Below are 11,918 nucleotides of genomic sequence, written 5' to 3' on the forward strand. Positions count from 1 at the left end.
TTAAGGGAATTATCGCTCCATAGAAAGTGTGTTTTGCCAGACTGTTTTTTGAAGAAATGTTATATGGAATCTGGTATAAAATGCCCTGAAAGATTATTTTAGAAAAATAGCATAGAGTAATTAATACTCAGTAAGATGATGCTTTAGGGACACGTGTTTTCATTCTGCTCCTCTACCGTTTTCATCTTAATTTTGTTTTTAAGGGATGGCATACATGTAGCAGTGAAAATTGTAAAAAATGTAGGTCGATACCGTGAAGCAGCTCGTTCAGAAATCCAAGTATTGGAGCATTTAAATAGTACCGATCCCAATAGCGTCTTGTAAGTATAAACTTGAATTGTGATCCATCATCTTGCCTAAAATAATCAGAATTCTCTGAACTGACTCATTTTTATTTGCTCTGTTTTAGCCGATGTGTCCAGATGCTAGAGTGGTTTGATCATCATGGTCATGTTTGTATTGTGTTTGAACTGCTGGGACTTAGTACCTATGATTTCATTAAAGAAAATAGCTTTCTGCCATTTCAAATTGACCACATCAGGCAGATGGCATATCAGATCTGCCAGTCAATAAACTGTAAGTATACTTGATAAATTTTTAAACACCAGAAAATTAAAAGATTTTATTATACAAGCAACATGTCAAAACATTGTCACTAAAAATACACGTTACAGGTAAAGATGAAATCCCTATATCCACTACTGATCCTTCTTATCCCCCCCAATACAGATGAAATACATAGGTGAAACTAATGATTTCTTTTTGTTTTCTTGTAGTTTTGCATCATAATAAATTAACCCATACAGATTTGAAGCCTGAAAATATTTTATTTGTGAAGTCTGACTATGTAGTCAAATATAATTCTAAAATGGTAAGTTAAAGACTTGTTTTAATTTTGGTGGTGGTTTTTAAAATTAATTTAGCTTGGTGACCCTTCGATGAGTAATTTTGACTTCTAAGACTGGTTATAGCCTGATTTTTAACCTGAAATGATCATCCTTCTTTACCTTTCGCCTGGAATTATGTTGAGAATCAAAAAGATACTCATATGCAAGCCTTTTGAAATATGTAACGTTTTTTATGTCTTTACTGATCTTCATGTTGACTCAACTCTTTCTCTAGAAACGTGATGAACGCACTCTGAAAAACACAGATATCAAAGTTGTTGACTTTGGAAGTGCAACATACGATGATGAACATCATAGTACTTTGGTATCTACACGGCATTACAGAGCTCCAGAGGTCATTTTGGGTCAGTAGACACTACTCTTCCTGATACTGTAATTAAAGATGAGGGGTTTTTTTTGTCCATGCCTTTTACTTAGGGGATGGGTGTGATTTTCTTAGTGTACAGAAAATAGTAACTATCTTAAGAAAAATTGGACATTGCTATAAATATTCTTCCTGAGTGGGAAAAATGGGATACCATTTGTAAAGATATTCCAGGTGGTTATTTTTTAAACATGCTAATCCTGAAAGGATTACAAGATCCTGAAAGGGCAAGTTCTTTTGGCTAAGTACATCACAGCAATGTGATTTTTGAAGTGATGTGGGTACCTATTTTCATGTCACAAAAGCATGGTACTATAGAAATGCTAAAGGTCTGGTTGGCAGACATCTGAGTAAAGGGCTAGGCGGAGGTCAAGAAGAAAGAGGGGGCTAGTCAAAGAGGAGAGCTTCTTTGATAATCATTGACACCAGAAAGGTTAAAGAAGAAAGTGACTTAAGGTGCGGAGTTTGGAAGTAAGAGGGAACTCAGGCAGTGTGTATCTTATGTCTCAAGATGTCAGAGACTAGGTCTTGTTTATGGAGTGGAGGAGAAGAGGTTGGGGGCTTGGACAGAGTGGGAGAAGTTTAGATCAGATGCTCTTGAGAGATACATGGAATAAGCTTATTAGCCAAAAGTAAGGTCCAACTGAGTTTGCTAGTAGAAATTTTAGAGTCAGTTTCCAGTTTTCACATGTGCTGGTAGGAGTTGGTAATTCAGAATAAGAGTAGGAAAGCACACTAACAGTTTTTACCTACGGTGGAGGATTGGTAAAGGCGTAAGGAAATTGAGATTAGGCAGTGCTTGTCAGTAGTACTTTCCATGTGATGGAAACCTTCTATATCTGCATTGTCCAGTATGGTAGCCATTGGCCACATGTGGGCTTCTCTGTACTTGCAGTGTGGCCACTGTGATTGAGGAACTGAATTCTAAATTTTATGTTAATTTAAATGTTAGATGTAAAACAGCCTCATGTGGCCAGTGACTACAAAGGTAGCAAAAATTTCGAGCTTGTCTTTGAAATGAATGATCATACCATTTCTGCTTCATAATGGTCTGAAAGGAGCTGTTGTGTTGCAATAGTTTAGGAAAGGAGTGTGGGAATGTGGACAGAGGCATTTTCAGAGCTTAAAAAGACATAACTTTGTGTGTTGTCAGTTTTAAGAGGTGGATTTCCCCCCCCACATTTTAACATGGGGAGCACAACACAAAATAATTGGCATTTTTGCTTTGTTATTGGTGCATAAAATAGTCATACATCTTACTGACCTCCTAGATTGGATAAGATATAGTATTCTTAGTAGTGACAATAACACAGTTCCAAGTATGGCCAGGCTAGATAGATCGATCATATAAATTCAAAATTGGGGTTATTGGTGTTGAGGAAAAGAGGTTGGGAAAGGTCCTTTGTGTTTTTGTGGAGTGTTAATCCTGAGGATTAAGGCAGAATTAGGTTGGAGAGGAAGATGTAGTCATGCAGTTGGTCTCACGTGTCTGGTATTGTAGTAAAGACATGAAGCTGGGAGAGGTTGGTAGAAGTGAACGATGGGGCATTCCAAAGAGTATGAGGACCAACTTCTCAGAACAAGATGATTTAGAATGGTGTGTGGCAGAGGGTTACAGTCACCTAGGAAGAAGCTGGATAAGAATGGCTGGAGAAGATAGATGTTCATTTTAGGTCCAAGATCTATCAATTGCAGATTTTTTTTATGTGTCACTGTAGGTGGACTCCTGCTCAGTTACCCATTTGTTGAAATGATAGGCACAGGCACTGTGAGGGTTAACTAAAATGACTTAAAAAAAAAAAAAAAAAGCGAATAAATAAAACAACCAAAATCGTAGTCAAGGTTTTTGAACATTTTGTTTATTTCCTTTTCTTTAAATTCATTTATGTTACTGAAAGTAATTAAAATGTCCTTTAAAGTAGGTTTTATTGGGCCACTTAGGTGACTGGCTCAGTCAGTTAAGCATCTCAACTCTTGATTTCAGCTCAGGTCATGATCTCACAGTTCAAGGGATTTAGCCCCAAGTGAGGCTCCATGCTGACAGCACAGAGGCTGCTTGGGACTCTCTCTCCCTTTCTCTGCCCTGCATGTGCATATGTGTGTGCATCTCTGTCCCTCAGAGTAAATCAACTTAAAAAATGATAAAGTAGGTTTTATTTATACATTATTGTTTTACTAGTACTTGATCTTTAAAATTTTGAAACATCTGTATGATTTACTCTTCTCTTTTCTAATTAAGTACCTTAAGACTAGGTATTTTATTTTTTCCTGAATAGTATTGCCATTGAGAATTGTGAAGGTGAAGGTATATATAATCAGGTACAGACAGCCTGAAAAGTACATATATAAGTAGATCTCTCTCTGTGAACTTTAAATAGCTCTATAATTCTTATAACATAACTGCTTATAATACCCATTTATAATCCTTAGTTTATCTAAAACCATGGTTTTTGTTTTTTTGAGAGAGTGGGAACAGGAGAGGGGCACAGGGAATCTTAAGCAGACTCCACGCCTAGCACAGAGCCCAAGGGAAGGGCATGAAATCATGATCCTTTTTTTTTTTTTTTTTTTAAAGTTTGTGAGAGAGAGTAGAGTGCATGAGTGGGGGAGGGGCTGAGAGAGAGGGAGACAGAATCCTAAGCAGGCTCCATGCTGTCAGTGTAGAGTCCACTGTGGGGCTTAATCTCATGAAGCAAACCCTGAGATCATGACCTGAGCCAAAATCAGGAGTTGACGCTTGACCCACTCAACCACCCAGGCACCACCACCCCCTCCCCCGGTTCTTGTTGTTGTTTTAATGCAAGAAGTAAACTCAGGCATTAAGTTCGTAAGTTGAGAAGTGGTTAGTAATTACATTCTGAGCTTGTCAACCTGTATCTGCTATAATAAAATGTAAAATTTCCTAGAACAATCATGAACTGCGAGTAACAATGCTCCCCATTGCACACGGATCAGAGAATATGGAGTATTTGCACAAATTGATAGTTATACTTGGAAAATATTTGCTAATCTCTCTCTTACTTTACATAAAATGCCCCCTCCCCCACAATAAACACTAATTTGATATAAAGATATGGAGAATTGTGAGAGCATACCGAGTAACATTTTACGTGAAACTAAAATATAACCCTGGAGTTTACCATCTTATTTATTGTAAAGAGAGCATGCATAGAGGGAAGGGATATGGTACATTGGCAGTTAAAAATTGTTGCGTATAGAAGTGTTTTTGTTTTTACAGCTTTAGGTTGGTCTCAACCTTGTGATGTTTGGAGCATAGGGTGCATTCTTATTGAATACTACCTTGGTTTCACAGTCTTCCAGGTATGTATTTAGTAAATGCCATTCCATAATTAATTTTCAGTGTTAAGAGCATGTTAAAATTTTGGCCTGTGTTTTGAAAAGTTGCTGTAGTGTTAATATTAAAACTTACATAAAATGGGGAGGCTGGGTGGCTCAGTTGAGCACCTCTTGATTTTGGCTCAGGTCATGTTCCCAGGGTTGTGGGATTGAGCCCCGTGTTGGGCTCTGCGCTGTGTGTGGAACCTGCTTGGGATTCTCCCTCTCTTTCTCTTTCCCTCTGCCCCTGTCCTCCACTCATGTGCTCTCTGTCTCTCTCAAATAAAAAAACTCCCCAGAAAACCCTTATATGTGCAGAATGGTCATCCTCTAAAACCATAGTTGGATGAAATACTGCTCTTGGTGAGTGTTCATAATTCTGTTTTGCATGTGATTGGAGTTTTTCTCACGTGGTTCATATTGTCTTGTGTTCTCATTTTTTTATTGAGCTCCTGCATAAATTTGTATTAGCATTACTGTGGCCAGTGATAATTCATTTCTGGTTGTGCTGACTACCACGGCCATGAGCAAGTCACTTCGTTTTATAAAATAATTCAGGGACAAGAAGTCATATTTTATTGTGACATCCTAGGCACATTTTAAGGCACTATGTGTTTAAAGTTGGAAAGACAACATCTCTGTCCTCCAGGTAGTCATGTAAAAGATAAATGTGGGAAAGCTTACAGTGTAATGTGTTATTTGCTATAATGGAACAATGTAGAAAGTGTAGTGGGAACCCAGGAAAGATGGAGGGTTAAATTTCTTCAGAGAAGGCGTCACCGAGAAAGTAGGGAGTTTAAGTCAGTTGCCAGAAGGATGATTAGAGGTTTGTCAGAAAACTGGAGAGAGTGGTGGCCAGCTCAGGAAGATCTTGTACCCATAAGTGTGTAGATGCACAAAAGAGCATTCTCTAGTCAGGGAACAGTAGTTAGTGCTGTCAGACTGTCTTGCATAAATGGGGAAGTGAGGTCAGGCAAGGACTGACTCATCATGGACTTGTTTGGATAGAAAGGTACTTGTTTCCTAGAAGTTCATGGTTTCCAGAATGTGGACTAATCCAAAGTGAAAATGATTTTGCTGGGTACTGAAATGTCCTTTTCATGGAATGATGATAATAGTTGTTGATAGTTAATTTTCTAAAATTAAAGTCCTGATTTGGCAAAACAAAAAGTAGGAAGCCATATTTAAGTCTCTGCTTTTTTCCCTTGTAATTCTCCTTACAACTGACATCTAACAACAGTCTTGGAAGATCTAGGTTGTGCACCCACTGAAGAAGGGTTCTAATGTGGTCAAAGTGTTGTGATTTGTTGTAGGGGTCAAGGGTGCAAATTTGGTGGATTCTGGCTCCTGCTGTTGAGATTGATTTGAAGTTGGGGGCCATGCAGGGTGGAGAGGAAGCTATGACAAGTAAGAGTCACTTAGGTGGTGGCTATTGTAGAATGTGTGTTCACTGCTTGTTGGACCCCGTTGTCAGACCTCCTGTTTCTAATCCATTGATCCATAGAGACCCTATTAAAAGTACTCTGAGTTCATAGACAAGCTTGATACCTACAACCATAGTGACTACTCAGTTCTTGGAGGTGGCATCTGGTCTTGTAAGCTGAAGGTCAAGAAAAAGTTGAGTAGAGTGCGTGCATGATTTCTTCATTCTGACACACAAAATAGTTGCTTCACATAATCTGTGATTACAAATCACTCTGTGGTCATAAGTGCAGATTATTAACACTGGTTTGAGATAAAGTTTCTATTTGGAATTGCATCCTCCAAAATATTCTTCAACTAAGGAACTTCTTAAAAATGTGGAGCTAGCTCTTTGCTGCATCTACTGCAAGAATGAAGACGATTCTTGGCAGTCAGACCATCGACATTCCAGAAAATGTCAACATCACTATGAAGGGAGGCACTGTTACTGTGAACTGCTCCAGAGGAACCCAGTCATCTCCGTGTACTCTGTCTCCTGGGAAAGAAAAAGAAGAGGCTCTAGGTTGACAAAAATGGTGGGGAATTAGTGCAAGCAGAGTAGCCAGTTCTTTTTTGTCCATACAGAACATGGTCAAGGGTGTTACGCTGGGCTTCCATTAGAAGATGACGTCTGTGTATACTCATTTCCCCATCATCGTTGTTACTCAGGAGAGTGGTTTCTCTTGTTGAAATGCAGAATTTCTTGGGTGAAAAATACATCTGCAGGATTCAGATGAGGCCAGGTGTTGCTTGTTCAGTATCTCTCAGAAGCCCAGAAAGATGAGTTCTTGAAGGAAATGATATTGAACTTGTATCAAACTCAGCCACTTTGATTCAGCTAGTTACAACAGTTAAAAACAAGGATATCAGAAAAGTTTGGAGTTGTATCTGGAAAAGGAACTGTTCAACAGACTTGTGAATAAGATCTAAGTTGTCCAGCTACAGAATAACAAGATGCTGGATGATTTTTCAACTTCTTTGTGATACATATTTTTAAAAATTTATTTATTTTGAGATAGCATGAGTGGGATAGAGGCAGAGAGAAAGAGAGAGGAAAAAACTAAGCTGCACTGCACTGACAGTGCAGAGCCCACTGCAGGGCTCGAATTCATGACGCTTAACCTGAGCCGAAGTCGGATGCTTAACCAAGCCACCCAGGCACCCCTTATTTGTGATATTTTAAAGATGCAATAAAAGCTGTATTGGTTTGGAAAATAAAAAAATAAAAGTGTGGGGTTAATATTACTTAACTCCTGTCATGAATTAGGGCCTTAACATTTTGGAAGCAATGTGCTAGAAACAATAGGTTGATAGATTTTAAAAAGCCTCTGCTCTTCAGATTGAGGAGTTGGCAGATGATATTCTGTCTGATGCCTGCTTTTAAACAAAAAAGAATATGTGACACAGACCATTTGTAACCAGCCAGGTCTAAAATATTTACTGTTTGGACCTTTACAAAAGTTTGCCAACTTCTGATGTAGGAGCATACCGTTCCAGCTCTAAGCGTGCCAGTTTTCTCTCGTCCACTTGAGCCAAAACTCTGTTCCTATTATGATTGAAGATGAGTTTTGACTTAGATTCATAGCTACCTTTTCTCATTCATGAGCTATATGACCTTGGGCTAGTATCTTACCTCCTTTGAAACTCATGTTCCCATATACCGAGCTCAGGATTGTTGTAAGAATTATTACAACTGTATTTTTATTGCCCAGGACTAGTAAATGTTAACACGTGGATCTTCATTAGTGAATAAAGTCAGTTTTGGGTCAGCAGCTGATTAAATGAGGAGACCATTTTTCTGGTACTGTTCCCTAGTCATTCTTTAGTAAAGAGTGCAAGAAATGAAAACAAGGAAATCGTTCAGTTTCACATTAAATTACGTGTCTAATCCACTTGCTATACAGAACCTTATGTTGGATATCAGACTTTAGTTTTACTGGTTTATACCAGCTAATATAGCTCATTCAGTATTGTTCCATCTTTGAAGTAGAAGGTGATATAAACTATGCAGCTCTCTAGTCCTTTTGTGTCAGCGCTGTTTTCTTATATTTTCCTTTATTGTGCAAGTAGGGGAAGGGAAAGTGCTAAATTTCTTTTTCCTTTGTGTTTTAGACTCATGATAGTAAAGAGCACCTGGCAATGATGGAACGAATATTAGGACCCATACCAACACACATGATTCAGAAAACAAGGTATGCTCTAAGATGAAAGCCCTTTCTTGGGAATGGGCAGTGGCCTGTATTCAAACTACAGAAAACCCAACTTTGTTGTTATTGCTTGTTCCAGGTCTTCAGATTTTGAATTTTTTTTCCTCCATAAAGTCAAATTTTTAACAAGTAATGCAGTATTTACCTTGTGATCTACTAATAAACAAAGCGTCTTTTTACACTCCAGTTAAACTTTGCAGAAGTGTTTTCCTAACTTGCTATAAACATAATAGAGTAGTAAAAAACAGCTTGATTTTTGGGGAGTCCTAGCAGTTTACGTTTGTATTCCATACTATCTCTAGCTAGCTGTGTGTCTTTGCACAGGATGCTAGAGTGGTTGGCAAATAGCTTCACCCCATTCCAGACCTAGTGAAATCCACATTCACAGGAATGGATCCATAAGCTGTCACTGTTCCGTGTGTGGTACATGAACCACTCAGGTGGGGCACGAGAACCTCAGAGGGTGCAAGATTAAGGAAGATGTTTTAGAAAATATGTCTGATCTAGTATGTCATTGCTGGAATTTAAAAAAATTGTATGCGTGTGTGTGTGTCTACATAGATAGATGTTCATGCTTCCAGCTGTTCCAGTGAGGTCAGAGTAAACGTGTGGCTCTTGTATTGTTTTTACTGATCCAGACTTCTTTTTCTTGTAGAAAACGCAAGTATTTTCACCATAACCAGCTAGATTGGGATGAACATAGTTCTGCTGGTAGATATGTTAGGAGACGCTGCAAACCATTAAAGGTAAAAAGAAAACAAAAAGATTATAAAGGTTAAAAAAAAAAGTTTTTAAAAATTTTAAAATCTTTCTTCAACAAAAATATTTCTTTCCCCAGGAATTTATGCTTTCTCATGACGAAGAACATGAGAAACTGTTTGACCTGGTACGAAGAATGTTAGAATATGATCCAGTGAAAAGAATTACCTTGGATGAAGCCTTGCAGCATCCTTTCTTTGACTTATTAAAAAAGAAATGAAATGGAAATCAGTGGTCTTACTATATACTTCTCTAGAAGAGATTACTTAAGACTGTGTCAGTCAACTCTAAACATTCTAATATTTTTGTAAACATTAAATTATTTTGTACAGTTAAGTGTAAATACTGTATGTTTTGTATCAATAGCATAATTACCTTGTTAAGCAAGTATGGTCTTGATAATGAACTATACAAGTTAAATTTTTTTCTTTTTGAGATTAATTACCATTTTTAAAGACCTTTGGAATATTCTTTGTGTCCAGTGATAAACGTGATTGATCTTGTCTTTTGTACATGGAGGTCAACTCTTTGAAGTGATTTTTTTGAGTAAAAGGAAATCTTGACTACTTTATTCTTAATGAATATTCTTTATATACCTCAAATTCAGAACTTTTCTTAACTTTAAAGTTTTTTTCTGTAATTGTTGAACAGGTAATAAGTATTATTAACTCCCAATAGGCAGGTATTGGAAACCAAAACCCATAGGAAATGTTTACTGTTGGAATTTCATTAAATTTTAAGAATTGTGTTTTGTCTCTTTGGGTGATGTCAGTGGTGAGAAGTAGAATTCATGAAAAAGCATCCAATTTGTCGATCATGACAGTTTTTTTTAATAAAAGCACATACTTCATTTAAGATTAAAGTCCCAACTGGACAGTCACATCAGAAATAGGAATTCTGATGCCTCTGAGGGTTAATTTTTTTTAAAGTTTATTTTTGAGAGAGACAGTGTGAGTGGGGGAGGGGCAGAGAGAGGGAGACACAGAATCCAAAGCAGGCTCCAGGCTCTGAGCTCTGAACACAAATCCCGATGCAGGGCTCAAACTCAAAAACTGTGAGATCATGACCTGAGCTGAAGTTGGTTGCTGAACTGACTGAGCCACCCAGGTGCCCCTGAGGATTAATTTTTAATACCAAATCGTGAGGAGTCTTGAAATTTTCTAGCATCAGTTTCCGTATTAAATGAAGTAAATAACTTAAACTTCACTCAGCCTATGAGAATTAAGGTTATTAAGCAATTTATATTTGTGATAATCTTTACTGGAGCAAAAGAATGATGTGATTGGAAAACACTTTGGGAAGAAACCTCTGCAGAAATTTCTAGACCATAATTGGTTGGTTAACATGATAGTTTTTGTTTGCCTATAGGTGTTTTTTCTTACTGTTACCTGTTTTCACATTAGAAACTATAGGGTAGGGACACCTGAGTGGCTCAGTCTGTTAAGGTTCTAACTTTGGCTTAGGTCATGATCTCATGGTTTGAGCCCTGCATGGGGCTTTCTGCTGTTGGCAGAGCCAGCTTTGGATCCTCTGTACCCTCTTCTCTATGTTCCTCCCCAGTGTGTGCACTCGCGTGCATGCGCTCACTTTCTCTCTCTCTCTCTCTCTCTCTCTCAACATTAAAGAGGAGGAGGAAACTACATAGTAAATGTTAATTTAGTAAACAACTGCCAGGTAGAAATATTTTTGGTTGTAGAATCCATAATTATTTAGATACAAGGGTTTTTTTAATCGAAAGTATTGTCATTTTATGTGCACTACACTAGGATTTAAGTAGTCTATATATTTTAAACATAGAACACATGGAATTTTTTCATATGACAAACCACGAAACCAGGCTGGGTTCCCTACATTATTCACAGGCAGCATTGGCCAATATAACAAGGTTTATGTTTCTGAATTTGACTAGAAATTTAAGAAAGCTGACATTTTACCATAGAATCACTGCATGAATTATGCTTACGCTTCTGATGCAGTCCAAATATAGTAAATGTGCCCTCATAATAGTTGAACTATATTGTATGTGACAAGGTTTTTTTGTTTTCTCTCAAGTTTTTATTTAAATTCCAGTTAACATACAGTGTAATATTTGTTTCAGGTATAGAATTTTGACTCCACACTGAACAGTACATAGTGCTCATCACAGTTGCAGTCCTTAGGCGAGCCTGAGTGGCTCAGTCAGTTAAGTGTCTAACTTTGGCTCGGGTCCCTATCTTGTAGTTCGTGAGTTCGAGCCCTGCATTGGGCTCTGTGCTGACAGCTGGGAGCCTGGAGCCTGCTTCAGATTCTGTGTCTCCCTCTCTGCCCCTTCCCCGCTCACACGTTCTCTCAAAAACATTTAACCAGCGCACTCCTTAATCCCTGTCACCTGTTCAACCCATCTCCCCCACTCACCTCCCCTCTGGTAATCCATCAGTTCTTAGTTAAGAGTCTTTCTTGGTTTTCCTCTCTTTCTTTTACCCGCTATGTTCATTTGGTTTCTTAAAATCCACATACGGTATTTATTTTGACTTATTTCATGTAGCATGATACTCTAGCTCCATCCGTGTTGCAAATGGCAAGATTTCATTCTTTTTTATGGCTGAGTAATACTCTGTGTGTGTCTGTGTGTGTACACACACCTTTTGTTTTTTGAGAGAGTGCATGCATGAGCAGGGAGAGGTGAAAGGGAGAGAATCCCAGACAGGCTCCATGCTGTCAACACAGTCCGATGGGCTCGATCGCACGAACCATGAGATCATGACCTGAGTGGAAATCAAGAGTCAGACATTTAACTGAAGCACCCAAGCACCCCTTACATCTTTACCTATCATCTTTACCCATCACTTGATGGGCTCTTTCCCGTAATTTGTCTATAGATAGTGCTGCTATAAACATCAGGGT

General features: G+C 38.1%; 1 protein-coding gene across 4 annotated transcripts in view; it reads left to right on the plus strand.

Annotated features, from left to right (window-relative positions):
- Positions 1–9,782, plus strand: part of CLK4 (CDC like kinase 4) — a 28,837-nt gene extending 19,055 nt beyond the window's left edge. For 3 of the 4 annotated variants that reach the window (XM_043585725.1, XM_043585721.1, XM_043585742.1), the window contains 8 exons: positions 204–320; positions 410–576; positions 777–871; positions 1,123–1,252; positions 4,511–4,593; positions 8,182–8,261; positions 8,932–9,022; positions 9,115–9,782. In XM_043585725.1, the coding sequence (XP_043441660.1) occupies positions 204–320; positions 410–576; positions 777–871; positions 1,123–1,252; positions 4,511–4,593; positions 8,182–8,261; positions 8,932–9,022; positions 9,115–9,255 (904 nt within the window). In that variant the 3' untranslated portion in view covers positions 9,256–9,782. Of the gene's footprint in view, positions 1–203; positions 321–409; positions 577–776; positions 872–1,122; positions 1,253–4,510; positions 4,594–8,181; positions 8,262–8,931; positions 9,023–9,114 lie in introns of those variants that run through there. The other variant, XM_043585732.1, reaches the window with a different exon arrangement.
- The last annotated feature ends 2,136 nt before the right edge of the window (positions 9,783–11,918 follow it).

This window comes from Prionailurus bengalensis, chromosome A1 (genome assembly GCF_016509475.1).
Source record: "Prionailurus bengalensis isolate Pbe53 chromosome A1, Fcat_Pben_1.1_paternal_pri, whole genome shotgun sequence".
NCBI lineage: Eukaryota > Metazoa > Chordata > Mammalia > Carnivora > Felidae > Prionailurus > Prionailurus bengalensis.